At 40.3% G+C, this 27649-nt stretch overlaps 2 protein-coding genes across 18 annotated transcripts in view; one reads left to right on the top strand and one right to left on the bottom strand.

Moving 5' to 3' along the window:
- Positions 1–8341, top strand: part of FANCC (FA complementation group C) — a 73288-nt gene extending 64947 nt beyond the window's left edge. For 7 of the 11 annotated variants that reach the window (XR_013977166.1, XR_013977167.1, XR_013977171.1 and 4 more), the window contains 3 exons: positions 1582–1782; positions 3484–3703; positions 6336–8341. Coding sequence is in view for 1 of the 11 variants with exons in the window: in XM_080972762.1 (XP_080828888.1) it covers positions 1582–1782; positions 3484–3627 (345 nt within the window). In the remaining 10 variants the exon portion in view is untranslated. Of the gene's footprint in view, positions 1–1581; positions 1783–3483; positions 3981–6335 lie in introns of those variants that run through there. The other 4 variants (XR_013977168.1, XR_013977170.1, XR_013977169.1 and 1 more) reach the window with 4 other exon arrangements.
- AOPEP (aminopeptidase O (putative)) overlaps positions 8054–27649 on the bottom strand; it is a 179921-nt gene continuing 160325 nt past the window's right edge. For all 7 annotated transcript variants that reach the window (XM_080972540.1, XM_080972537.1, XM_080972539.1 and 4 more), the window contains 3 exons: positions 15581–15667; positions 11825–12027; positions 8054–8794 (listed from right to left, as the gene is read on the bottom strand). In XM_080972540.1, the coding sequence (XP_080828666.1) occupies positions 11887–12027; positions 15581–15667 (228 nt within the window). In that variant the 3' untranslated portion in view covers positions 8054–8794; positions 11825–11886. The remainder of the gene's footprint in view (positions 8795–11824; positions 12028–15580; positions 15668–27649) is intronic.

A 27649-nucleotide genomic window follows, 5' to 3' on the forward strand; every position in this document is an offset into this window, starting at 1 on the left:
CTTGACCCTTTCCAGTAAATCTCTCTCCTCCCACACTCCTTTTTCTTCAGTTGCAAAACTGAAATTAAGGATAAAAAAGAAAAAAATTCCTTAAGCATGTGGTTTTGCAGCCGTTTCCACAGAGAGGAAAATTTTAACCCCTGAGTAGGCAAAATAAAAAGAGTGAAACTGCAGTCATTATATACATGTTGTGGGGGCACCAGAAGTTACATTAATGTTGAAATCAATTTATGTATAATTACAGAATGGAAATAGACCTGTAGATTTTCTGAGACCAGGGAGGGATTCTGGAGGAGTGGTTTTAGCACTGCCTCCTTCAAGCTGGCAGGGACCACCCCATATTGCAAGGAGGCCTTAATCTGGCCCAGTCTACTTTGTTACCTTCCCTGCCACTAGTCCTCACTTTCATTCGACCAAAGTTTTCCTCCACTTGTGTTTAAACTGTCTCCCAACTTGTTTCCTCATCCTAAGCTCTGGGGTATACCAGGAGGCTAAATGGGTTCCATGAAGTGAGAGAAAGACGCTCAGGGGTGATCATCTCAATGGCTTGAGCTATTTGGATGTCCCAGCCAGGGCTTTGACAGAAGCACCAGCCATATCAGCCAGAAAATCCCCTATAGCTGTCTGGAAACCCATTGGACCCATTAGCCTATGATGGCGGCCCATCCTAATAGGTCCCCCACCACTGCAGAGGGGAGAAGGTGCTGAAAGCCTAAATCTGACCATGACAAGGGGCGATGTCAATATCCCCCACTTTCAGATTGCCCTCTTCCTGCCCAGTTAAGAAATCAAGATCCAGAATGCAGCCTGTTGCATTCGTTGGGCCAATGACATAGACATTTTTAAATCAGGAAGCATATTTATAAATGTTAACAGAGGGGGAAAGACACAATACGGAAATAAATTGCTTAAAACTAGTGCGCTTAGGGTTGCCAGGAAGGAGATATTTTCCATTTCCTGCCATGCCTTTTATGTAGCAAATGTTTTTAGGTAATACTTCTTAGGATCTAGCCAATAATTTCCTTTAATGCACAGACTCTCAAATCCTGCCTCTGTTTTGGCTCCAGAAGCTGTTTGTTCTGGCTGCTCCAAGAGGGGAAGGTGTGGGGGGGATGTATTTTAAACAATACTAGAAGGAAACCAACCCCCCCTGGATTCATATTAGATTTTTTTTATCAGACGAGGTCAGATTGCATGGGGATTAATTGATTTGTAGCTGCTGTATTGTCATGAGCTTTCAAAGAGCCTTCTGTTCTTTTCCCCACAATAGAACAACCAAACTTCATTCCACTTTGTGACTTTCACCATTTCCGTTTACCAAAAAAAGAGAGAGGTCAAACCCTGTATCATGGTCCTTGGTACTTAGTTTTTCAAGACTACCAAAAGCGGGGAGTTTCTAGTTCTTTTGAAATCTTCATTCTGCTCTTTGTGGTCCAGAAAGTAAACGATGCAGAATCTCTCCCTCTGTGACCCTCCGTCACTGGCCCAGGAATCAGTTATGTGCTTTTCTGCAAATCTCAAGAAAACAAATATTTATCTTTCACCTTGCAAACTTTTATTCCTTGCAATGCTTCTCAACAGGTGGAAGCAAGATCTGTATGTGACCATCTGACTGCCCTGTTCAGAATTCCAACTATTTCTGTCACAGATCTGCAGACTGCAGTTAGCAGTGGAACAAAACAAAACAAATCAAGTAGCAACCTGGTAGTTACACACCTGATTATCAGCTTTCTGCTGTTTACTCCTACTGGATACACAGTAGCCAAAGAATTTATTACCCATGTAAGTATTTTTCTTCATTTTTTTACTGATAGCAAGATACCTACCAGTGTGAACAAATAAAAATTCTGCAGAATGTCCATTGTGAACAAGGAAGCCCCTGCTTGTGCCTTAGTTGTGTGTGCACTCATCACAGCCTCTCTGTCACATGGTGGAGCAAACCAAAAGGGTGTGTGTACCATTTTCCTACACCTGGATTAAAGTTATGGTGGGGAGAATTCTGGTTTGATGATGATTATGATTATTTTCCCCAGCCACTCTGGCCAGCTCACAGCATATATCAGAACATGCTAAAACATCAAACATTCAGATGTCTTCTAAAAGTCCGATAGTTGTTTATTTCATTGACATCTGAAGGGTGTTCCACCACCAAGAAGGCCCTCTGCCTGGTTCCCTGTAACTACGCTTTTCACAGTAAGGGAACCAGCAGAACACTTTCGGAGATGGACCTCAATGTCCGGGCTGACTGATGGGGGTGGAGATGCTCCTTCAGGTATACTGGGCCGAGGCTGTTTCAGGTTCAAAACCGTTGAACTCAGAAAATTTAGAGTGCTCCTAAAAATATTTTTAAATACCGTATTTTTCGCCCCATAGGACGCACTTTTTCCCCTCCAAAAATGAAGGGGAAATGTGTGTGCGTCCTATGGGTCGAATGCAGGCTTTCGCTGAAGCCTGGAGAGCGAGAGGCATCGGTGCGCACCAACCCCTCTCGCTCTCCAGGCTTCAGGAAGCTATCTGCAAGCCTTGCAAGCCCGGCGGGAGTTCCTGCGGGCTCACAAGGCTTGCGGGCAGCAGCCTGCAGCCCCGGCGAGTGTCCGCAAGCCTTGCACGTCCGTTGGGAGGTCCTGCCGAGCGTGCAAGGCTTGGGGCGGCAGCCTGTCGCCCGAAGCGCGGGGAGCCCTCCGGAGGGCTCCCCGTGCTTCGGGCGAGTGTCCACAAGCCTTGCATGCCCGGCGGGAGGTCCCACCGAGCGCGCGAGGCTTGGGGCGGCAGCCTGTCGCCTGAAGCACGGGGAGCCCTCCAGAGGGTGCCCCGTGCTTCGGGCAGGTGTGCACAAGGCTTGGGGCGGCAGCCTCGGCAGGGGGGGAAAATAAATTTTTTTTATTCCTCCCCCCCCCCAAAAAAAGGAGGTGCGTCCTATGGGCCGGTGCGCCCTATAGGACGAAAAATACGGTATGTGTTGCGAACTGCATTGTGGAACCCCCTCCTCTGTGAAGAGGAACTCGTTTCTAGTTTGAATGCAGAACCGAGAAAAGAGTTAGGTCACCATATCACTTTATTTTTAGAGGGTTAGAAAGTTGCTTTGCTGCCTGCCTTCTTGCAAGGCCCCAAATGGTTTTTTTCTGAGATGGGGGCAGGGTGGAAAACAGATGGGGATTATTATCCCTGTCAGTTCACTGACCCATGTGCTGCTGAAGGTAGCGAGGTGATGGTGCCTGCAATGCTACAATGGGCTTTTCTCCCAAGTTATGTGTGGAAGTTAGAGAAGCACTGGGGATGACTTCCCTAGTCACTTTGCTGCCTGTCTGTGTGCAGCTTGAAGACTGTTCTGTTCTGTTGTAAAACCCAAAGAGCTTTTTCTCTTCGTGCTGTAGATTGGGATGGTTTCCCTGGTTGTTTTTTCTTTGTCTTCTACAGTGTAATTTTCTACTAAATACTAGCATTTCTACTTTCTCAATTCTGTTGTTTTTTCTCCCTTTTCAGTTTGTAGTTGCAGGCAGTGAAATCCCAGAAGTTACTGGTCTTCTAACTCGTCTTGCAAATAGAGTCAGCCAACTTGGAATGAAATATCAAAGGACTGTAAAGCTGGTGAATGATCTCCTCCTAAAACTAAAATGTGGATTTTAGTTTTCTTTGTGATACTCAGCTTGGCCCAATAGTCAGTCTAACTAATCAGAACAGCCAGATGGAGGATGGAGAGAAGGTAGTTGGTCTTTTTGCTTCCTTAAATATGAAAGCGTTTTGTGTCTATGTGTATGTACAGTTGAATGCTAAAGATAAAAATATTGATGTAGAAGTTGTGAGCAGTATTATATCTGACCTTTCTCAAGTCACTCTCTGATTTAATATGGTTGCATCCTAAAAGGACCTTCTTCTAATTAACTTTGTCCCAAAAGTCATAAGGCTGAAAACAAAATGTAATTGTACTGGAGGGTTTTCCTTATGTAGCTGAATACCAGTAAATTTGAAGTGATATTTGAGCATGGATTGGATCAATCTTTTTCTGTCTTTGCGTTGTGAGAGAACTTGTGAGAAAAGCTACATGATTAATGGTGTCTTTCCATACTCTGGGAGCTACACAACTGTTTGTTTCTGAGACACTGCTTTGTAAAATATAAGCCCTATCACAAGCGATTGTTAATGATTCCTTTTGAAGTAAATCCCTGTGTCAGATTAGTGACCAATCACCTTCTTATATTTCTTCTGATCCCCCCCCCCCCAAGGAAGCAGATCTATATTTTGTTAAAAGGGCATTAGTCAGCAAGTGTACTACGGCAATGTGCACCACAGACCTTTCTAAACCACAGGCCGCCTTTGAGCAATGCCAAGAAAATACTTGTGCAGCTTAGAAATGAATTTTGTTTGATTTTTCCTTCACAACAAGCCTCTTTACACCCTACCAGTCAATTCGCATATTTAGAAGCACCAAGTCATAATGTTCCCAAGTTTGCAGCTTAAGAGTCTTCAGTGGGAAGAAATCGTAGATTGGTCTGGAAATCCTTCACATTTTTTATTTACAGAAAGGACATACTTCCCAGAAAGTACGCACTTAGATGTTTACTCATTTCTGAGTTCACTTGGCAAGCTTTCCATTCAAGACTTGTCCCAAAGTGTGGATAATAAAACTCTTACACACACATACTTCTTAAAATATGGAATATATTGCAATAAAACATCTAGAAAAGGGAGTACTTCCTTCACCACTCCAACTATGATGTGGCTATTTCAGATGTTGGGTATTTTGTCAGCAGACATCTCCATATGCAAACCAGCCAGTACAACAGAGCTTTCCAAACTTGTGTGTCGTGACACAATAGTGCATCAGCTGCAGTGTGCAAGCATGTCACATAAACCCTCCCCACAGGGCTAGAAAGGGGTTAGTTTCACCTCCGGTTTGCTAGTAAAAGTGAATTACCATTTCATGAAATTATGCAAAACTGAATCACTGTGTCACAAAATGATGCATGTCTAAAAAGTGTGTCCCCAACATGAAAAGTTTGGAAAGCTCTGCATTACAAATTAGTGGGTTCAGTGTGCAGCTCAGTATATTGGGATGGAATTTAATGGGTTCAGCTCGGATCACAAGACTGTGGAACAGGCCTGAAGTTGTTCTACCTAGTTGAGGCAGCCAGAGGAGGGAGCTTTCCAACAATGTATAAATCATGCCGGATGAAAGATAGGGAGTTCTCTCCCTGTGCTCTCTAATTGGCATGTGCTCTTCCCACTCATGCATACAAATTATAAACTTTTATACAAGTGTATTTATTCATTATACTTTGCATATTCTAATATGATCTTCTACAAAAATTTGTATTTCAATACGTATATTAATTTAGAGGCAGGGCAGTATTGCTTTCCTCCCTTTATTTAGAGAATGTACTGTTCCTACTGCTCTACACCTGTGGAGCTCCTAGACTAACTATTGGACGCTTTGCAGTCTGTGCATTGCAATCTTCACCAAGGTTAGAAAAACAGCATATTGGCAGGTGCTTCAAGTGCTCATAATTCTCAGTAACATCAACATGTGGGTCTGTTTAAGTCCACCTACCAAGCAGCCTAATGCTTGAAAACTGATGTGTTTTTTATTTCAAATGCTTGCCTGAACTTTTAAAAAGACGTGTTCATGGTTGCAATTTCAAATGCTACCTTAGCTTTGATTCCAGGAATTTGCATTAGGGTGGTCCATGTGAGAGCAAATGCCAAAAAGGAGTTTCCCTTGCTTATTCTGGCTATCTTCCTTCAGCCATCTGTCTGACTCTTTTAAAGGCGTTAAAACCTCTAGAGCTGCTTTCTGAAGGGCTTAAGTGTACTCAAAACTGACTGGGGCCTTTTAATGCCCAACATCATACAGCTAACTCAGGCTGAAGCTGCCTCCCTCCCTCAAAGCAACTCAAAACACCCTAGGCTACTTTCAGCTGACAGCAGCAAAGCTTCAGTACTATAGTCCCTACCAAGCAATTGCTTTGCTTTAAATAATAGTAAGAGAGGAAAAAGAAAACAATTTCATGAATTCATTGCTGCTAAGAATTTGGTTTTTCTCCTGTTTATTTTAAATTTGCTTTTTGCTTGTTTTGGTTTAATCATAGTAGTTCTCTTTATTATCCAATTAAGCTCATCTGTTACAGTGTGGGATTAAAAAAAAAGTCACTACAGTAATTTCCTGGATAGTGTTGTGGATTCCTAAATTATTCCTATTTTGACATCACTCCACTTTCCATGTTTCTTGTAAATTTTAATTGTAAATTATGTCACAACTCCTTCATGCACTGGGTCAGGCAAATAGTTCTATGTTTGAAGACAGCATGCTTGCTTCTTTTTCCCTGAGGGTTTTGCAGAGCTTGCATCTATTTCTGCTCTCATTTTGTCTTCTTGGAAACTACACTGCCATTAGCTAAATGAAAGTCCTCTGCAGTGTTTTCTTCAAGCAAGCCTCCTGGTTCTGAAGAAGGAAATAGGTACACTACTGTAATGCTTTATGGGCTTTTATATTTAGGTTTTGGTAGCCTCAACATGAAGTTGACTTATTCCAATTTGTGGTAGAAATCTTAAGATTCTTCAATGCATTTTTTTTAGGAAAAAAAAAGTGCATGAAGAAGCAGCCTAGGATTCCTAATTTACTGCATCAACAGTCTCTAAAGACCTTACCAGTAGGGTTGGGCAATGTATGAATACATCGCCCAACACTGGTTTGTAGACCATATCGTGAGAACAGTTTCAAAATAACTGAGCTGGCAAAGCACAGCCTTCAGTCGCAATGTTTAGCTGCTGATACATCACGATGTTGAAAACCAGATAACGCCCAGCCCTACTTACCAATCTCTGACTTCAAGTTCTATCTGTGTTATTTGGCATAACTTCTGGATTGGTTTACTCAATTTCAACATGTCATAGAACCAACTCGTGTCAGCTCGTCACAGCAGTGTCTTGTGTGGCCCTTTAAAAAGTAAAGATTGTAGCATATGCTCTTGTAGAGTTCAGTGTATTAGATGAATTGTATTGCCTTAAGCAATTATATAAGAATTATTCCTCAATGTCTGATGTACTGCCTTTTCTACACTACCATGATCCAGAGTTTTACATGGTAAAGAAGGTGCAAAGGGTGCTGCTCTAACCCAGAGAGACAAAGAAGTTGCCTTATACTGAATTAGACTACTGATCCACCCAATTTGGCAAATCAGCATATAGTTAACAATAGTATAGCGTAATCTATTGTTATGTCAAAATAAGAGCCAGCACAATGTGTTCTTGCCCACCAGAGAGGGTATGATATTTGGGAGACAAAGTTTATTTTATTTAACAAATGGAAGTTGGCATATCTATGTAATCCAGGAGGAATTATTAACTCAGTGTAGGAACTGTAACCCTTGGGCAAAACCATACCTGTTGTTTGACAGTGAAACAAGCTAAACATGAGCATCCATAAAGGATGACGACGACAATGGTGCTGCACTTAAGGCAATGCTTTTTCACTAGGTTAACAGGCTGTGCTGAGAGAGATGCTCGGCAATATAATTTATATGTTGACATTTAACAAATCAAAATAAAATCACAAGGACAGATAAAAAGGCAACAGCTCCTTCATGTACAGTGGCAAATACATTTGAGTCGCCTTACTCAGCTTTTGCATCTTTCACAACTGAACAACAAAAGAATTACTTGCCTTCTCTTTGTTATTTTCTGCAAAAAAACTGTGAAATAGAGCATAACTTGCTTCATGAATGCAGCAGATCCTTTCTTGAATACATCAAAAGGTCTACATTAACTGTGACTGCAGTAACTCAGTATGGTGCCATACAAACTCCAGATTTCTCCTGAATTTGGAAGACTGAATCCAGGACTGCTGTCGGAGCATATTTCAGCTAATTAGAGTTTGGGAACTGAACTCCTCTTGTGTGCATATGGGCACTTGGTGAATGCCCCTAAGGAAGGTAAGCAGGAACAGCATTTCTGGTTTTGTGCATTCATAAAGGTTTATTATTCTCTCCTTCTCTTTTCGTAGTCATCAGTAAACCAACTGATAATTTTGAGACGAAATAAAACTTTGGCACATGCATGATTTACAAAATTGTTTATTTATAAAGCTTATTGCCATTATTTTACAAGACAGGACTTCCACAACTACTGTGATTAATAAGTAACATGATTAGCTTCATTCATAGCAAAGTGATGTGACCAGCTTGTCACTATTATATTTCATGGTTAAGAGTTTTAATGATGTGCTCACAATATTGTGGCAATAAGTTACCCATAAAAAAGACCTTGAGAAAGACAGACATCTTTGTCACTTCAGTTTTCTTCAGATTATTTTATTAGTGAAAACATCCCCCAAGAGTCCATTTTGCATCTAGTCATTTTCCCCTGTGGCTGTGCTAAACATGATAAAAATGTCCACAATCTCAATATTAACAATTTAGATTAGTAATTACTTTTTTGCAGCAGATTTTAATTATCAGTTTGCTAAATGCAAAAGTAGTACAAAATACCTATTTAAATAAATCTGTCTCTGGTGATTTTCTGGCCTGGTTTGCATAATACCTCATGATAAATATTACAATAAAGTGTCTTCTGGCAGATAATAAGTTGGCGCCACAGACACTTACAGAAGTGAAGGGATATTGGAGTTTTTTCCCGCTTCATTGCCATTACCCTCTGGCAAAAAAAGTATGGGGTAAAATGTTTGTCAGCTGATTGTTTTTTAGCAGTCACATAAATTGTTCCTTTGATGTCCAAGGTCAATGAAATCTTAGTACCACCAGCCTTTGCTAGAAGATACATTAAAAGTCTCTGATCTTTCCTGCAAGGGAAACAGTGGTAAAACTTATTACTCTGTCACAGTGAAGGAATGCTTGTAAAAAAGTTCAGTAATGTAGGGGATGGCTTTTCTTTACTATCCTTCTTGAAAGGGGGCATCTCTCTCAATCTCATTTTCCTTGTATGCATGAAGTGGGAGAGAATCGCAACAGATGTAATGGAGTAGAAACTGGAACTTGATATCCATGTGAATGTCACATGCTCTGTCATAAGGCTGACTGTAACTTGAGAAAACATCAGGTCCAGTATTCCACAGCATAGTATAAAAAGTCACACCACAGTATTATTCTGTGACCACCAGCACAGCTTCCTTGAAAATAGATATTAATTGGAAAGAAGAGCAACAACAAAACATTCTTCCCCTGTTCAGAAAATAGCAACTAGTAGGTTGAATGCCAGAATAAGTACCCAGGATGCTTCCTCATTGAAGGAGTAATCCTAACTTGACACAGCCTACACATACCTCACCCACCCACTGGCAAAGCTACTAGTTCCTTTTGCGAGAGCATGGCATGTAGTCCATGTAAGGATTTGTTTGTGATCCACATCAAAGTACTGGTCTGTTCTATCTTTGGTTTCAGACATGAAGTAAGAGTTAGGTTTTCACAGACGTCTGTGCATTTAGAAAAGAATCTTTTTTGCTTTAGGGCTCGACTCCTGTTCCTGCTGAACTGAGCCAGTATATAAAATCAGAACTGATATCAGCTCAGTAGGCACCGGAGGACGGGTCCATCGACAGCCAGGAACAGTATCTGCTGCAAGGGGACAGTTCCAATAAGAAACAGCCATTTAATATCAATATACACACTGGACTTTGCACCCATCGGGGCTGCTTTAAGAACGGCACACTCTTTTATAAAATACAATACTTTTTAGCATTAGGCTCTTCCACAGTTATTGATTACTTCTATACTGTAGCCAAGCAAGGGTGTTTTCTCACGTGGATTCTTTGCATTCTTGGCAGGAGGAAGGGTACAGGGTTTGCATCTTTCCCACGGCTTCTTCGCCTGTTACAATCTGCAAACTAGATTCCAGGCAAACATGTGCTATGATACTACTACAGCAGCAGTCAACATTTTAAGAGTTTTCCATCTCACCTTCTCTTCAGGTGCAGAACTTAGCCACTGTGAACAAAGAGGAAATCAGTCACTGTTCACCAATCAGCTAAGCTCTGCACCTCGCTAGAGAGGTCTTCATCTGAACATAGTTACAATAGCAGCTGAAGTCCTTCAGTGACTTGTCTGTACATTTTTAGGAGAAGTAGATTCAGGGGTTCCAACAGTGTGGATATGAGATTGCCATACCCACATGCAGTTACAGATGCCAATGTCATGGTTATGTGGTAATCCCTGGCAATGTGATTTTAATCTTAAGTCACAAATCAGCATGCCAGGAACCCAAACAACCAAAACGAAGGAAATGTGGGTGGCTTTTCTCTTTTCCATCAAGATAACTTGAAAAAGCTAATCTTTTCACTCATTTCGTTTACATGCTAGAATATTCGTTGGCTCACCATTTGGGCTACTCAAAACAAATCATACGTATCAGCTCTATAAAACAGTATAAAAAGTTCATAAAACAGTATGAAGAGTATTCTATTGCCAACAGAGTTAAGTGTTCTTAATATAAATTGTTATTTTTTTAATAAAAAAAATTAGGGTGGTGGATTGAATGAATTGCTCACCCAGCAGAAGAATAACCCATTTTAAATTTGAATTTCTGACTCTGTTCTAAAAAAATTAAGGTGAAACTGAACATGTTATCAAATCACTAAACCACATTTTGCTAGTTCCTTATAATCTACATTAACCAGAAGCCAAGCTTGAATATATGTTTGCAAGCAAAGCCCACCAGTTTATTTGGTATATCTTTGTCCTCCCACATATGAAGAACAAGATTTTCCATATTCAACTTCATAACCAGAGCAGCCCTTTCTACAAAAAATAAAAATACACAAACACAATTAACACTTTTTATATCCTGGTGCATCCTTTCCTAAGCATTCATTTCTAGTGGAACAATTTTGTTACTGGTTGGTCTTTTAATACTACCTCGTTTAAAAGTTATGTGAATAATCCAAATTATTTGTGTCTTTTAAATTGTTAACCTCGTTAAATGAAAACCTAGGAATACTAGCCTGGAAAGGATCCTTCTACTAAACTTTAATTATTCTGTATAACATAAACCAAATAGAAAATGAAATATTTCAGAGTAAATTATCCACTTACGACAGTATGAAAATAGTTGCTGTTTAATGCATTGTCCAACTGTATCACAGGCTGTCAAAATGCCCACCATAGGATGACAAAGACCAGTTCTATTTAGCATTACACAACATGCTGATCACATAAAAACTGAGGGAACGCCGATGATTTATAAATGGGTTCAGGCTGCTTCAAAAGCCATATATAAGAAATGGCCAACCCTCACCTGGTACTGCCAAAACTGGCCAGCAAAATGATGTTCAACTTGGTATAAAGTTGTTATTTTCCCTTGGCAATCCTGCCTCAAATGAGGCATTAAAAAGGTTCATGTTAAACCAATTAATTAAATACAATAAAAAGTTACCTATTTCTACCACAGATATATCCAAATATTACATGTATTTAGGAGCATAGGTAATTTTTATTTGCTGGGAGCTCCCATCAAAGATACCAGCAACTATGCAAGAATGTAAGCTATAACACTTGCCATTCTCACATGCTCCAAACGTATGTAAAAATTGTGCGGATTCTTTTCAGCCTCAAGAGTTCTATGTTTTGAACACAGTTTGTGTATGATACACTATAACAATCTTAGCCGGAGTCCCGATTTCAAAATATCTGCTTGCTCATAGAAATACAGATACCATGGAGAAAGCTGCTTCTTTCAAAAACTTACATTGAAGCATTCTTGGCCATCTTTTATGATTTTACCCTATTATTATCCTACTTTTTAACACAGCTCCCTCTCTGGATAGCTTTCTTTACTTTGAGGATTTTAAGAAATTTTAGGTTTTGATAAATAAACTTACTCATTCAGAAACTATTTTCTTCCCCTGAGAAATGAACTATCTGGGAAAGAAAAACCACCTCATCAAAACAACATCTCTGCCACTACTTTAGCGGAGGACGCATCCATTTGGTCACGGGTTGTGGCAAAACTTTTACGTGCAATTTCTTGTTGTTTTGCATCCTCATTCACCATTAACTCTCCATATAGGTAGACACCCATTGCCTGAAAGAGGAAGAAAACAATAATCCTATAATATAATCAATTCCAGTGTGGTGCTTTTCAAGATAACAGCAGCTGTACCAAACTTACAATTTAAACATGCACAAGCTTTCCTTCCTAAGAACTTTCAGGGTTATTTGTAAGACTTTTTAAAAAGCATAGCACAACTGGAAACCCACAAAGTTGTTTCCTACTATGGTCTACTCAAAGTAGATCCACTGTAATTAATAGTTCTATGTTAGCCATGCCCAGTAATATCAATTGGTCTATTCATAATATTATTAATATTCTATATAATATTTTATAACAATTTTTTTTGTAGTTGAGGTTGAAAAGTAAAAATCTTTATAGCCAAGTGAGCTTCACTGGAATAAAACTGAGTCTTCTACTGAAATATTTTTACAGAACCTTTCTGCACCCAGACAGTAATTCTGTACTATCCTGAAAATACAAGATTGTGCCTGCTGCACAACCATGGGGAATTTTAAAAAATAATCTGGATGATTGCAGCAGCAAGCAAGCAAGCAATTTATTATGGATATAGACCAATATCTATTTCCATTTTCTAGAACTTGCAGAGTTGGTTCTAGAAGTGGGAGGCATATAGCTAAGAAGTCACGTTTTGCAAAACTTGGGTAGCCATATTGTTAACTAAAATTTCACTTTTCCTCATGCAGTTGTGCATTTAATACATATGAATATGTTATTTCATTTTTTCAAAACTTCAACAACTTTATAAGTTTCAGTCGCTGGCTTTGGGCCAGAATCTAGTTAAAAGACAGAAAACAGAGGGTAAAAATAAATGATTTTTGCAATGAAGAGGTATAAGCAGTTGGGTTTATGAAGGAGCTGTTACTAAAATCAGTGCGATTTAACTTTAAAAAATGATCTGAAAAGAGATTAACGGAAAGTCAAATTAGCATGTGATTCTAGATTATTTATGATGGCAAATCCTCAAACTGAGTAGCTGCAACAGCATATATCCAAATTGAGTGATTAGGCAACAGAATGGTCACGGAAACGTAATAAAAACCCTAGCTCCATATGCATTTGGATGGGATCTAAACTGGTTTGAACCATACAAACACATACAAACCTAGGCTCATGATTTGCCTGTCCTACACAAACCACAAGCTGTAGTCAAGTTTCACCACAGTCTATGATACTAGTCACTAGTGGAGGGCTGGGGAATTTGTGGTCCTCCCATTGTGGCTGGACTCCAGCAACCATCATCTCTAACCACTGATTGTATTGGTACTGGCTGATGGGGGTTGGAGCCCAACAGCTGCAAGACCATAGATCCACCCCTGCAGTGATGAAGGATGTATGAGACAAGTTAATAGTTTATAGCTCTAACTCAATTACTGGAACCTCCATGTATCAAACAGCATGCTAGGGACAATCCAGAATGGGGGACTAGCTTCATGATTTCCTAAAATATTGCTTCCCAGGGGCACCTGGCTAGCCACTGTTGTCTTAGATGGCCTCCTGGTTTGACCTAACAAGGTGATTCTTGTGTTCTTACTATGAAAATTGCACTAGTTTCAGTACAATAGTTAACAGTTACTCTGCAAACTGCAATAGAATAATAGGCATAAAATATTTTTGGGACATCTCTCTTACAAATACTAACTGACTAGTATGTAGTCATCTAGGGGAAACAGTGTTGGTTAGTGCTGTTTTGCTAGAAAAAGAGGTGTTGGAACTCACCATGAACACCTCCCTTGTTCTCTTGGAATGGAAATGGCGCCCACCTGAGAGGTGCCAGAACTGAGTTCTGGTGAGTTCCGGCTGGAAAAAAATCCCTTCTGTTGGCAAGATTCCACCAACCTACCATTTACTGCCAAATTGGAAAGTAAAACCGACACTGAGAGTTCTCATTCTGATTGACTATTCCATGAGCCATAACTCAAACATCCAAATTTAGTAAACACTGCTGGTTCTGTTACTCTAAATGTTAATGGTTGCATTTGCATTTTCTTCAGACTTCTGAAGCAACCAAGTCCCCTTTCACTACTGGAAAACACATAAGACTTCAGTTTCATGCATTATCATTCCATAGATTGCACAAGTTCTTGGAGATGATTGAAATAAAGGACCGATAGTGATCTGCAGCTTTAGTGTCAGGAATTCTACTCCTCAAACAGCACACAAATGTAAATATACAGTATAAGTGTTCTGAAGTGGGAAATCTGGAAAATTGCAGAGGCTACTTCTATGAAAAGCACAATGCATTTCCACCCACCTTTCACGGAAGTACCGTATTTTTTGCTCTATAAGACTTACTTTTTCCCTCCTAAAAAGTAAGGGGAAATATATGTGCATCTTATGGAGCGAATGCAGGCTGCGCAGCTATTCCAGAAGCCAGAACAGCAAGAGGGATTGCTACTTTCACTGCGCAGCGATCCCTCTTGCTGTTCTGGCTTCTTAGATTCAGAATATTTTTTTTCTTGTTTTCCTCCTCCAAAAACTGGGTGCGTCTTGTGGTCTGCTGCATCTTATAGAGCGAAAAATACGGTAGTTGCTACACTCCAGACATTAGTTTATACATAGAAAAACAAAATCATAACAACACTATGCTTACTTGAGACATAATTATTTTTCCAATTGGCGTGAATATTGCATCTTTTAAAAAATCTGAAATACGGTTTTAATATAATTAATCTATGCTAAAATGTTGTCATGTGCCCTTATTTAAGGTCTGGACATGCAGGCAGGGGAACAAACCAAGCAACTAAAATAACTTGGATGATACTTTATCCCATGGGCTCAGGGCAATATTGTTACAAGCTAGTGGATTCTGCAGCGTTCAGGAGCCCAGCAATGTCCAACTACTATTGAACTGAGCTGCTCTGATGTTAGGGGCTGAACTCGTCTAATCCTAAGTACCTTTGGCTGGCCACTGCTGAAGTCTGAAAGAAGAAATGGGGCAGGCAAAACATCTTGGAAAACAACAGCTTAAAGAACGAGGAAGAAAGTTAGCCCAAACTGGTCCAGAGCAATGTAATGAAGATGAGAGGAGTAGAAGAGAAGGAAAACTGAAAAAAGCGGGAACAGAGGAGAATTGCAAGTGACCAAGAGTTAGGCTAAGGGATGCAGAGTTTAAGTAACCAGCCTCAGGGTCTCTAGTAGCGTTTTTAGCCCAGACCTTGCTGCCTCACCCCTTCCCCCATTCAGTAGCAACGCTGCTGTCAGAAGGCTGTTGATGTGGTCCACACAAGTTATGACAAATACAATAGGATTTATTGGTGGGACCATTTAAGGGTAATTTCCAATGAGCAGTGGGGGAGAAATCAGTTTGCCTCACATTTTTAATGTGAACTACATTTCACACCACCTGAAACAAAACACAGAATTGAAATGCAGCTACCCTTTGAAATCTCCTTGCCTCCAAATTTTATGAAGTTCTCCAGTCAAAAATGTATTCTTGTACAAAAATGCATCAAGGAAATTTGTTCATAAAATAAGCAGTTTCATCTATCTCTTTTTCAAGATACCAACACTCACATACCTATGATACTCTGGCTAAATGCAAATGTTAGTAAATAGTACTGACCTGGTCTTCCTTGAGGAATTTCTCAACATCAACATACCCTGCTGTGTATTTATGTTTGATAACAAGCTCACACCATCGATGTCGAACCTTTAGCAAATGAGAAAGAAAAGTAAAAGATTAGCTTCAGAAACTACAACTGGTTAAATGAAGCTCATTAAAATGCAGTTTCCTATTTTTAACACCAGTTGCCATCTTCAGAACTTGGCCATCAAGCCTTTCTCCCTGACAGATCATTAATACTAACCAGACATACTAAACATAAAATGTGGCTTAATGAAAAACACTGAAATTCTAAATAACCCCTCTCTAGGATTGTTACAATAGCCAATATCTATAGATAGGAACAATGGCAAATGAATTATATTGATATATAAGAACTTGAAAAATTGTTTTATACTGAAATGCCTTATTTCATTAAATTATTTATTATTTCTCAAACTGTTTTTTTTAACAGGTCAGTGTTTAAAGTGAGAGAAGTATTGCGAAATAGTGTGGTGAAATAGCTTTCTCTGCACAGTTGGGGCTGATAAGACTGCTCAGAAGAAACAACTGTGCCATCAGTGTTCACAGAGGGCTGCTTCTTTGGCGATCATTCGTAGCTGAGTATGATTGTCTTCCATAAACACGGTTTATGGAAGGGCACACTCCTAGTGACTGGAACTGTCACAGCCAGCTTATAATTGGAAGCCCAAGCTTTATATGACTGGCAGGTATGGTGAAAGGAATGGAAATGGCCCTGCTGGTCAGCATCCAACAGGGGTTTATGTATTCATAGCACTGATAAGTTGCCTTTCCAAGATGGAAACAGCCCATTATAACATTACAGAATAGAAAGAGCAATGTATATAACATACATAAAAGGTAAAGGGACCCCTGACCATTAGGTCCAGTCGTGGCCGACTCTGGGGTTGCGGCTCTCATCTCGCTTTATTGGCCAAGGGAGCCGGCGTACAGCTTCCGGGTCATGTGGCCAGCATGACTAAGCCGCTTCTGGCGAACCAGAGCAGCACACGGAAACGCCGTTTACCTTCCCGCCGGAGCGGTACCTATGTATCTACTTGCACTTTGACATGCTTTCGAACTGCTAGGTTGGCAGGAGCAGGGACCGAGCAACGGGAGCTCACCCCGTCGCAGGGATTCGAACCGCCGACCTTCTGATCGGCAAGTCCCAGGCTCTGTGGTTTAACCTATAGCGCCACCCGCATCCCTATAACATACATACAAACAACAAAAATAGAAGAGGCAGCACAGCCATGAAAAAAATAAAAACATGGGAGGTAAATCCAGGGAGGGAGGGAGGGAGGGGGAATGGCGATAATTCCGCAACATTGCTTGGGAAGGGGGTACTGTCAATGAGTCTGGGCGGTGGGCCTAGACTCTTTCACAGAAATGCCTTGAACGATGAAGACCAAGCTGGGAACTTGCTGTCCTATGGTGCAATCAGGTCACTGACAATGTGTGTGAATGAAGCAACTAGATGGACAGGCCCAATCGTGCTGGTCTTTGCCACCCAACAGTTGGCTTATGGTATGGCACCACAAGGAAGCAGTTTCCATGTTAGTGCAGGGGCAAACAGTGAAGATGCCAGTATCTTTAAGCCTTTGGGAGAAAGGGGAGAGTACTGCTATTATGGCCCCTCCTCAGCCATTAAACAAAAAGGGATATCCATTTCAGTCCCTAATGCTTTTAAACAGTGTTGCAGCAAAAGCATCATGGAGAAAGCAAACCCATTATGCAATGGAGTGTAAAAAAAGAAAATCGTAAGAATACTTAAGGTGACATTCTATAGCCCAGCACACTGCCTGTGCTGATTATCTAGCATAATAACTCCTCACCAAAAGTTTCCTGCCAGAAGGTCTGATGCCAAGGCTGGCCCTGCCGTGCAAACAGGTGGCATGGCCTGCATCGGGTGGCACCATAAGGGGAACAGAAGAAGGCAGGAATTGGTGTGCGAATGTTGTAGCCAGGCTAGCTCATTTAACAGAAATTGTTTGGAAGGTTAGCTACACATTTTATTTCATAACTAAAAGGGCTAGGAACGCTTTCCCCCTATAATGGAAGCTGAAGAGTCTTTTTGAAAAAATGACAGCTCCGAGTCCAGAGTCCCTATTGGGGATACCGATAAAGGCTGCTGGGTTGGTGACCCCTGATCTAAACTAATGTTTTTCTGCATGAGTGTCAGGTAACAAGATAAATGTCTGCAGATCTAACACAAGGTCAAGCACCTGATTGATCAAGTTTAGTCTTGAAAACACTTAGAGACAGATACAGACTGGAGGACAGAGATTACTTAAGATGTTTTGCTGTCTGAGGTGGGACAGTAAATGGACTCCCATCATACCTTAAGTCAAAGTACCCAAGGGCAGCCAATTTACTTTAGAACCTATGGGAGAAAATCCCAAGCACATCCCATTTCCCTGGCAGCAAAATGCAAAGATAATAAAATTATATAAATCAATTTGCATTCCTCTCATGATTCCCCAAAATACATACTGCCTATTGATAGGGCCATTCTTGCCAAGTAAATGGTGTCAACCTTTGAAATATGAAATAACTGTTATAATGGTTTGTGCTACAGTCTATCTGGACTGTGCTGAAGTAGTTAGCCATTTTTCTTTTACAAGCTGGGCTACTGCTGTTTTACCATATCAGATACATAGAATAAATAAGCCAAGTAAATGATCAAAACTGACCACTGTGGGCTCATAATAAGGATTTATCTAAAAGGATAAGCAACTCTACAGACTGAGCAAGACTGATTAGCAAGGTCGATTACAAATAGATGATGATTACTGCAGCAGGATTTAGCTTTAATGTGGGGTTGGGGAACACATAAAAGAAATTGTTGCGCCTGCAAATAAGCATTTATCGTGGAATGTTCCATACAACTGCTACATCCACACATCAACACATTAAATCACAAAACATTGCATTATGCCAGCCCTGCAAGTGAAAACAGCATCAATATTCACCACTGACCTACAATTTATAGTGCAATCCTACGCATGTTTATTCTGAATTTAATGCAACACGCCCAAAGAATTTATGTACAGAACTGCAGCTGTAGACATGATTTCTGTGGGATTTCAGCAGCCTAAGTACAAGAATTCAGCCTTGGGTGTTAAAATTTATAGCTTTTAAATACAGGTGTATTTTTATAGCATACTCAAATGTTTGCTCCGTCATATAAAGCTGCATGCATATGGCTGGAATTCTCTGCACACTTACCTGGGAGAAAACCCCACTGCATACAGTGGCTATGTTCAGACAGTTGTATCTTGGTTTGCAATCCTTGTTTGGATTACACTCACTGTGTGAGTGTAAGTGTAAAAAAGGCCTGATCAAATGAGGATGTACGAATGGAAGAAAAGAGTATGAGAGGAAGCACACAGCAAAAACAGTGCTCCTTCTTGATCCTTCAAACCATGGAAGATCATAAACATTACATCTGAATGCAGCTGCTTCCTGTCTGGAAGGAATTCCCACTCGAATCAATGGATCTTACAAGCGAGTGTTTTAGGTTTATTTAGTACATTTCATGTAGACTGGAAATGAGATAGTTGCATCCACTTCTACTTGCCCCCCTCATCTGTTCTGAAGAGAGAGGAAATCCCATTGCACATGCTTAAGTCCTTGCGCTAATGTGATGATTTTGTTGGAAACAAATCACAGTCTTTAACTGGCAGCCGCCACCCCACCCCCCAAAGGTTTTCTTTAAGGTGCTTTTAATGAAACAACAAAATTAAAACTTGCCTATAATTTGATCATTCCCCATTAAGGCAAGTAGCCCATCAAAAATGGGTCAATAATACACACTTAAAGGTTACTGAGTCTTTCCAAATACGCTGGGTTGGTATTTTGGAAGAAAAGTTTGGATTAAAAGTTGTATGTGCTTGTATCCCTGCTGCTCAGACCCGGAAAGGCACCTGGATTTGCCCCACACTCGGAGAGAACAGATTACAGTTTTAGCACCATGGTATCCGTTTCCTTGAAGGTCTAGTAAATAAAATTTGTGCTACACCAAACTTTTGTGAAGTTGGGTTCTTTTGCTGCAAAATTGCAACGAGGAACTAGTGAATGGGAAACTTCTTCTACACACCTGTTGTTCTTGTCTGAAGCCATGCTTTTCCCACCGCTGTTATTTGGTGTCCCTGTATGAATGTATGGATTATAAAAAGGGCTTCTTCATGGTATGATCTCAACCAATCACAGATCATGTGATGAAATGCCACAGTGCTGTGATCTGGATCTGTGACCGAATCACGGAGGGCAAACTCTGCTACCTACAGTCCTTACATTGAAGGCGGGAAGGAAGGAATGCCCCAACCACATTCCGATTCAATTAGTCAATGTGTGATTGGATAAGGAAGCAATGGACCGGTTGCCTTGGAAATAGGTAAGCCTTCCTTCTTTCACCAAACACCCATCTCCTTTTACCCCATTTTGGGAATATGTGTGAAAACAAAAGGTAAGACATGTTGAATGGGAAGCAAAAAGTATTCACCTAGCAACTCCCTATCCCTGCTCAGCCAACTTGAAATACCGTAATAAAATTATTCCAACTTATATCTTTGTGCCTGCAGTTCTTGTAGAAATAGCTGTGGTGTGTGTTTGATGTGTTTGACTATAACCAAATATGTGCCTCCTATGCTTCCTATTAAAAATATAGGTCTTGGGCTTGGCATATGTTTTTAGCTGGCATTTACTTGGATTTTTGTTTTGGCATGGACATTGTTCCCTTTCAATGAAATTTCCAGCAATGCTCAATCTGGGAGAGGCAATGATGATATAATAAAAAGACCATGTATGTCACAACTGCCCTGTTCAGGTCAGTAATCTCAGAGGAAAAATTCTTTTAAAAGGCCTATGAACAAGACAAACAATTTGAAGTGTTATGCAAAACTGGTGATTATATAAAGTTTACATTCCAACCCAACTTTCTTGAATGGTTTTCTGGACTAAATAATGCTATGTTTGCCAGGGATATGTCATTAAGCAGCATGAGCCAGGACCTGCTTTTGACTTTGGCTTCTCTTGTACACACAAGGGCTGAGCTCTTAACCAAATATCACCAAATATCAAAGGGAACTTGAATATATTCTATACCCCAAGATACATATAATGCACAGAACCATTAAATGATGGACATTGACATCCAAAACGTATGGAAGGCACTAGGTTGGAGAAGACTGATAAAAGCCAAGCAAAACAGCAAGGCGGTTCCTGGAAATAGACTAATGGATTCCCCAGAGTTCCATTCTTGGTTTCTGAATTAATGAGTCTAGTCCTAACACAACTTTAGATCAGTACTTATTTCTGTATAGTTATTTCATTTCATTTATTCTTTGCTTTGAATATTTACGTCCTGCCATTTTAGTACAAAGTCCTCACAAAACAGCTTGCAAAATAAACACAAAAAACAATATAGAGTTGTACATTGGATCCCAAACACCCTGGATCTCGGACGTTTTGACTCCCGAACGATCAAAATCCGGAAGTGACTGTTCCGGTTTTTGAACATTCTTTTGGAAGCTGAACGTCCGACGGGGCTTCCGCAGCTTCCGATTGGCTGCAAGAGCTTCCTGCAGCCAATGAGAAGCCGCAATTTGGTTTTCAAATGTTTTGAAAGTTGAACGGACTTCCGGAACGGGTTCCATTTGACCTGCAAGGTACAACTGTAAATGTAACATCATCTCTAAAACAGCAGCCATCAGTTAGTTACAAGGCATAAAAAGCCAGCATAAAAAACAATAAAAGGTTTTACCAAAAAAGAAAAAAGTTAGTTTTCTGGGTGACTATATATAGACATTACTATTGTTCCTTAGCAGCCTTGAAACATGTCTATATACGCATTGCTATGGTGGGACTATGACTGCCACCTTGGTTCCCATGTCTCCCATCTGAAACCCTAGAGATATGCCCCATCAACAGGCACCATTTAATACTTGTTCGGCACTTGCAGGAAACTGATCCTTTAGTATGGCAGCACCTACACTTTTTGGAACTCCCTGCCTATGAACACCAAGCTGTTTTCTTTCTGGCAACTGCTTGAAATATTTTTATTTAGGCCAGCCTACCCAGACATGAAGTTAAACGTGTGTTTTATTTCTTTTTAGCTACTGTTATCATTTTTGAATATTTTAAAATACCTGTTTTTATCTATAATAAAGAATTTTATTATATATATTTTTGTAAACCACTTAAATAGTTAAAAACAGCAGATTTACAATGGTTTCTTTTTGGCCCAGTGGCAAAAGCACACCTTGCCATCCTCCCTGCCATTATAACCCAACAGGTACCAAAGGCTTCTGGACTACTAAGAACCTCAAATGATATCAATAGGCAGACGCCAAAACAGGGCAGAACCTATAATATGTGAAACACTCCTATCTTTCCAAGACTCCCTTTGCCTGAATGAACCTTCCCTCGTGCTCCCACATTTTGCTGCAGGATCCACTAGTTCCGTTTATCTTTCACTATAAACAGATAAAGGGATACAAGCCTCACAATAAGGACTGGAGTGAGAGGAGACAGATTGCAAAATACCTTCTTGAAGAAAGAACTTTCCCTTTCTGTGTCTGCTGTCCCGTCCCCCCGTCATGTCATCCTCCTTCTACTGAAGAATGAGGCACAAGACACTGACGCAACACAGAGCCTGCAGTTCTATGACCTTTAGGGTGTCCTACATTTAACACAGTATATTGAAATGAGAGCATTAAATGCAACACATTTCCTTGCCACGTACAAATAAGGAGACACATATATGCTCTTTTAGCAGCATTCAACATACGGAGGGAGCTTTCTGAGGCACAGCTGTGTTTATTGCCCTATTCCAAACATTTATACCACACACATCATTGTGATCTCTTGGTGTCTTGGTAACTGTTGACTTTCCATAAACTATTCCCGAGAGTAGGTATAACTTTTACCATTAATATACTGAAAACTCTGCAAGGCAATAAAGCACAAAAAAGCCAGACGGAATAACTCTTGCAGATGGAGGGATGGATCAGATTATTAGTGAGGAAGACTCTCACTGTTAGGCAGACTGAGTGGCTCATTAGGAAACCAGAGCATAGTCTGGAAACTACATGCACAGTTCTTTATTCCACTACCAGAGGTGGAGGCACACTCTGCAAAAAATCTGGTCAGTTGTGGAACAAGAAGAAGACCTTTACATGCTAAGAACCCCCACCCTCCCCAACTGTATGATTATAGTTCTGTCTCAAAGGATAGTTCATTTTCACACAGATTAGAACCCTTCTCTTATAGTTTCAGACAACTCCACAAAATAGTCCAATGTGGATAAATAATGGAAGACGGCTATTGTTTTCATGCACTGCTTGTGATTTCCCAGTGGCTGTTACTGTTCGAAATGAAGTGACCAGCTGGAAGGATCTCTGGTCTAATCCAGTATAACCCTTCTTATGTTCTCACATCCCTCAAGCAGAGGACATGATATATTTCCAACAGTGTTTAGCCTTTCAATTAAGGCAATGAAGTAATAGCATCCTTGGATCCTAGCATCAATTTTCAAGAGGATTATTACCATTTAAACATTTACCTTTACAAATCATGTACAGTGGTACCTCGGGTTACAGACAATTCAGGTTACAGACTCTGCTAACCCAGAAATAGTACCTCAGGTTAAGAACTTTGCTTCAGGATGAGAACAGAAATTGTGCGGCGGTGGCGCAGCGGCAGCAGCAGGAGGCCCCATTAGCTAAAGTGGTGCTTCAGGTTAAGAACAGTTTCAGGTTAAGAATGGACTCTGGAATGAATTAAGTTCTTAACCTGAGGTACCACTGTATTCATGAAATGTGAAGTTTCAAAATTTGAGTTTGGACTGTTAAGTCAAATTTATATTTGGAATTGTTTCAGTTCTCTTTTAAGAGAGGATATGAAGCACGACTCTATTACATGTGGCAGACTGCAAACAAGGCTTTATTGGAAAACAGAGCAGCTTTCTCCAATACAAGGCACCCCCTATGCGCACAAAGCAGGAGTGGCTAAGCCTTTTTCAGTCCGGGAACTACATTCAAGGTTAGCCAACCCTCCAAAGGCTGTGCATGCGTTCATGTAAGCATACACATGAATGTGTGCGCTCGCCACACCATATGCAGTACACACCAATCCGCACATGGACACATACACAGGAACACAACACACAATCTCTCATTCACACACACAGCACACTGCGTGCCTCTGATGGGCAGGGGAGGGAGGGAGGGAAATCACATCCCTATCATTCCTCCAGTCTGGGAGGAGAGACTGAAACCTCTCCACTCGCCATAGCTCCCTCCTCCTCCTCCTCTGTTATCATTAATCAATTATTGTTGCAAGTGGCAGCTGTTGTTGCACGTGGTCGCCTCAGCTGCTCTTCAGAATGATCTTGAGGTCATATCTTAAACAGCTGAAGCTTGTGGTGCCAGCAGTAACTAGTGCCACCTAGTGACTAAAGCAGAGAGCAATGGAGAGTGAGATCTCTCCAGCAAACATCACCAAAGGTTCCCAAGCACTGTGGTAATGCTCTCCATTAGGAAGTGGACAGCTGAAATTTTCAAGAGGGTTCTCTCCCCAAAAAACCACTGATTAACTATTAATTGCAGAGGGAAGACTGGACTGGCCACTACAAAAATATAAATATAAATAATATAAATAATATAAATATAAATATTAACCTGCCCCTCCTGACAAAAGGGGGGGGGTACTTTTGGGAGCTACAAAAAGACTTCCAGGAGGCTAGATATATCATGCAGGCTAGCTACCCTTGCCACAAAATTAAGGGGGAAATGACCCAAAATTCACTTTAAAGTTCTATAGGTCCCTTCACCACCACCCCCCCCCACTAAAATTACACAACCATGCACAAACCTTTATTTACTACAGGGTCACAAAAGTAGTTTTTTATAAAGCACAGAGATGTGCTTTACTAAGAATATAAATATATTAGGCGAGAAATTCCCCTCTGAAAAACAGGAACATTATTGCCCACTACAATTCAACATACATACACACTATTTGATTTTACACAGTGCCTCTTTCTGAATATCAGTGTGGGCATGTAGGAGCTGTAAGAAATAGCTGATTGCCTTTGCTTTGCTCAGGTCATTGTGCAAATCTCCTATCTAGGAGACACAGGCTGATAAAGAGTTCTGTAGATATTTCCCCAATTCACAGCACAACACAAAGCATGCTGGTATTTCACTCTGCAATCCAATATGACCTTGACTCAGTTAAGAAGGCTAAGGAACTTAAAAAATTTGTGTGCATGGAATGAAACAGGGAGGATGGGAGGCCTTAGTGTTTATAGAAGGAAACCAATTTTCATACAGCATCAAAAGGTAGTTAGGCGCCTTGTTTTACAGAACTGTTCCCTGCAAGGCCACAGGCAAATTCTTAAGACTATACCTACTTTTCCAAGGGAAGGGGAACTCATCACTTTTGGCAACATGGTAATTGACTTTCTTTCTGTTGTGTAACATGTTATACATGAAGCTGCGGTGCTGTTTTTAAACACTACTTGGTCACAACCTGCAGAATAACTAGGAAGGCAGATAAGACAATAAACTTGAATCCATGACTGGCAAACAGTGGCATTGCTATGTGGTTAACATGTTGTATGCCTGCTAGTTTTCCCATGGTTTGGGAAATAGATAAAAGTGGCATGCTTATAAATTTTATTTAAAAACACAACAACTTGAGAACTCTACATTGTTTGTAGTAAGTAAGGTAACTTCATTTGGTCTGTTAAATAAAAGGTCATCAGTTTACAGGACCATGTACAATGAAGCTGTTGTAGGAGAAAGGCTACGTACCCCTGGATATGATATATGGACTTCTATTTTTCACATCTTCTGCAAAAGCACTTATATTTCTTCAGTCCATTCTCTCTCTCGCTCTAAATATTTCATCTGATGGCCTTGGTATGCATTGCACATTATGAAACTGAACATTATTAACCAACTTGATGAAAGAAGAAAAAATGTACCAAAGTAACTTTCCATCTGCTGTGAAGACTTTTTTGGGGGGGGGAAGTAAGGACTCAGGAACATATACAGGAAGGAATATAAAGCTAATTTTAGAGCCAATTTTATTTTGTGGAAAGTACTAAGGCGATTCATATGCAACATTTACCAGATGGTGGTAACATAGTCATACCACTCAGTAAGATGGGGAAGCAAGGAACATGGAAAATCTTGGTTTATACTTAACTGTGTGACTGGAGAGTACAGGTGATCCAAGCTCAGTATTGAAAAACTTCTTATCCTCAGCACCTCATCTCTAACTGAGATTCTAGCAATCTCCTAGCTGTTTGGATTAATTAGACAATAGTGATGTATATCTGTATAATTAGCCAATGAAGATCTTCTGGTGAAGCCTGCTGTACATGCTACTGCCATCTGAAGTACGGTTGCTAAATACATGGGACAATTCTTGCCCTCAGAAGAACTGTCAGCATGTATAAGGTTGATAGAATACCTCCTTATCTAGTGGATCTTCAGTGTTAAATTGTTTCTGGATTATGTTTTGTTCATTGGTTGCCTTTTTGGTTGAAAAGGGATTTAGTACATTTTTAAATAAACAAGAAAATACGTAACATTATTATATTGCTGTCTCTTCCTTTGCAGTGGACAGGAAAATAGGCTATAAATCTACTTTTCTTACAATTTACTGTTTTAAATGTTTCTACTAAAGTTTAAACTCAAATAGTTCTGAAATGGTCAGCTCAGATATTTAGTCCTGCGCATGCTAGGTTGCAGACCTGAGCTTCAGGAATGTCTGGGCCCACTGCTATGCTATGTTTAAATCACATGAAATCCACCCTTTTTTTAATCCTTCACCTCGCTCCACCAATCACAGAAATCAAGTCAACAGTGTGTACCTTCTGCAAGCCACTGTCCAGTTCACATAAGACTTCATTAATGCAGAAGCAGGCATAAATGTTCACAAAGTCTGAGTCACTTCCAAGCTAAGTTCTTACCAATCTTGACTTATTTACGGCTGAAGCTATAATTGTTCTGCATATTTCTCTGCATTATTTTGCAAGATTTTTCCCCAACTACAATGAAGTACACAAAATAAATCTAGGAAAATCTATGGGATCTGTTTAACATAAAGATATTGCTGACTGGGGATAACTGCAAAGTCCTTTTCTGGTTTCCATGTATATTTAATACAGTTTAGAAATGCAAATGCTCTTGGAGGCAGGAGGGAAATAAGGCAAAATGTTAAACTAAGGCTGCAATCCTAAGCACATTTATTTGGAAATGAACACACAGCGGGATTTGCGGTGGATAAGCATGCATACATTTAGGCTGCATGTTCCCTCAGAAGCTTATGGTCAAAATTGTATTTTAAAACTACCACCCATGATTCTGTTTACAAAGCAACTACCATAATAATTCAGTTCTGGCTCCCAACACATCTGGAAGTTCCAAGAAAATATTAAGACAGTTAATACAATGGACCTAAAACCCAGGGTTAGTTGCATTATCTCAAAAACATCCCCATGTAGTTGGAAAGGCTATTATTATTACTAATAATAAGTTACTGTGTTATTTATTATTTATTTTATTTTTATTAGTATAATGATGAATACAACATAATTTTATAGGGAGTTCAATATAATACTATTGAAATCATTCTGTCGGTACAAACATTTCAGCTTGCCAGTCAAAACGATCAGGGAACCAGGCAGAGGGCCTTCTCGGTAGTGGCACCCGCCCTGTGGAATGCCCTCCCACCAGATGCCAAAGAGAACAACAACTACCAGACTTTTAGAAGACATCTGAAGGCAGCCCTGTTTAGGGAAGCTTTTAATGTTTGATGCACTACGGTATTTTGATATTTTGTTGGAAGCCGCCCAGAGTGGCTGGGGAAGCCCAGCCAGATGGGCAGGGTATAAATAATAAATTATTATTATCATTATCATTCCCCCCCCCTCTCCTCCCCCTACGACCTGCTATGGCAAGTGCAGCGGGAGGGGAGAAGAGATGGGTAAAGTATCACTGCCCTAGTGGAAGTCTACCAGTGGGACCCCTAACAATTAGTGTTTCTTACGAGCAG

Source organism: Podarcis pityusensis (assembly GCF_964106645.2).
Source record: "Podarcis pityusensis genome assembly, chromosome: 11".
NCBI classification, from domain to species: Eukaryota; Metazoa; Chordata; class Lepidosauria; order Squamata; family Lacertidae; genus Podarcis; species Podarcis pityusensis.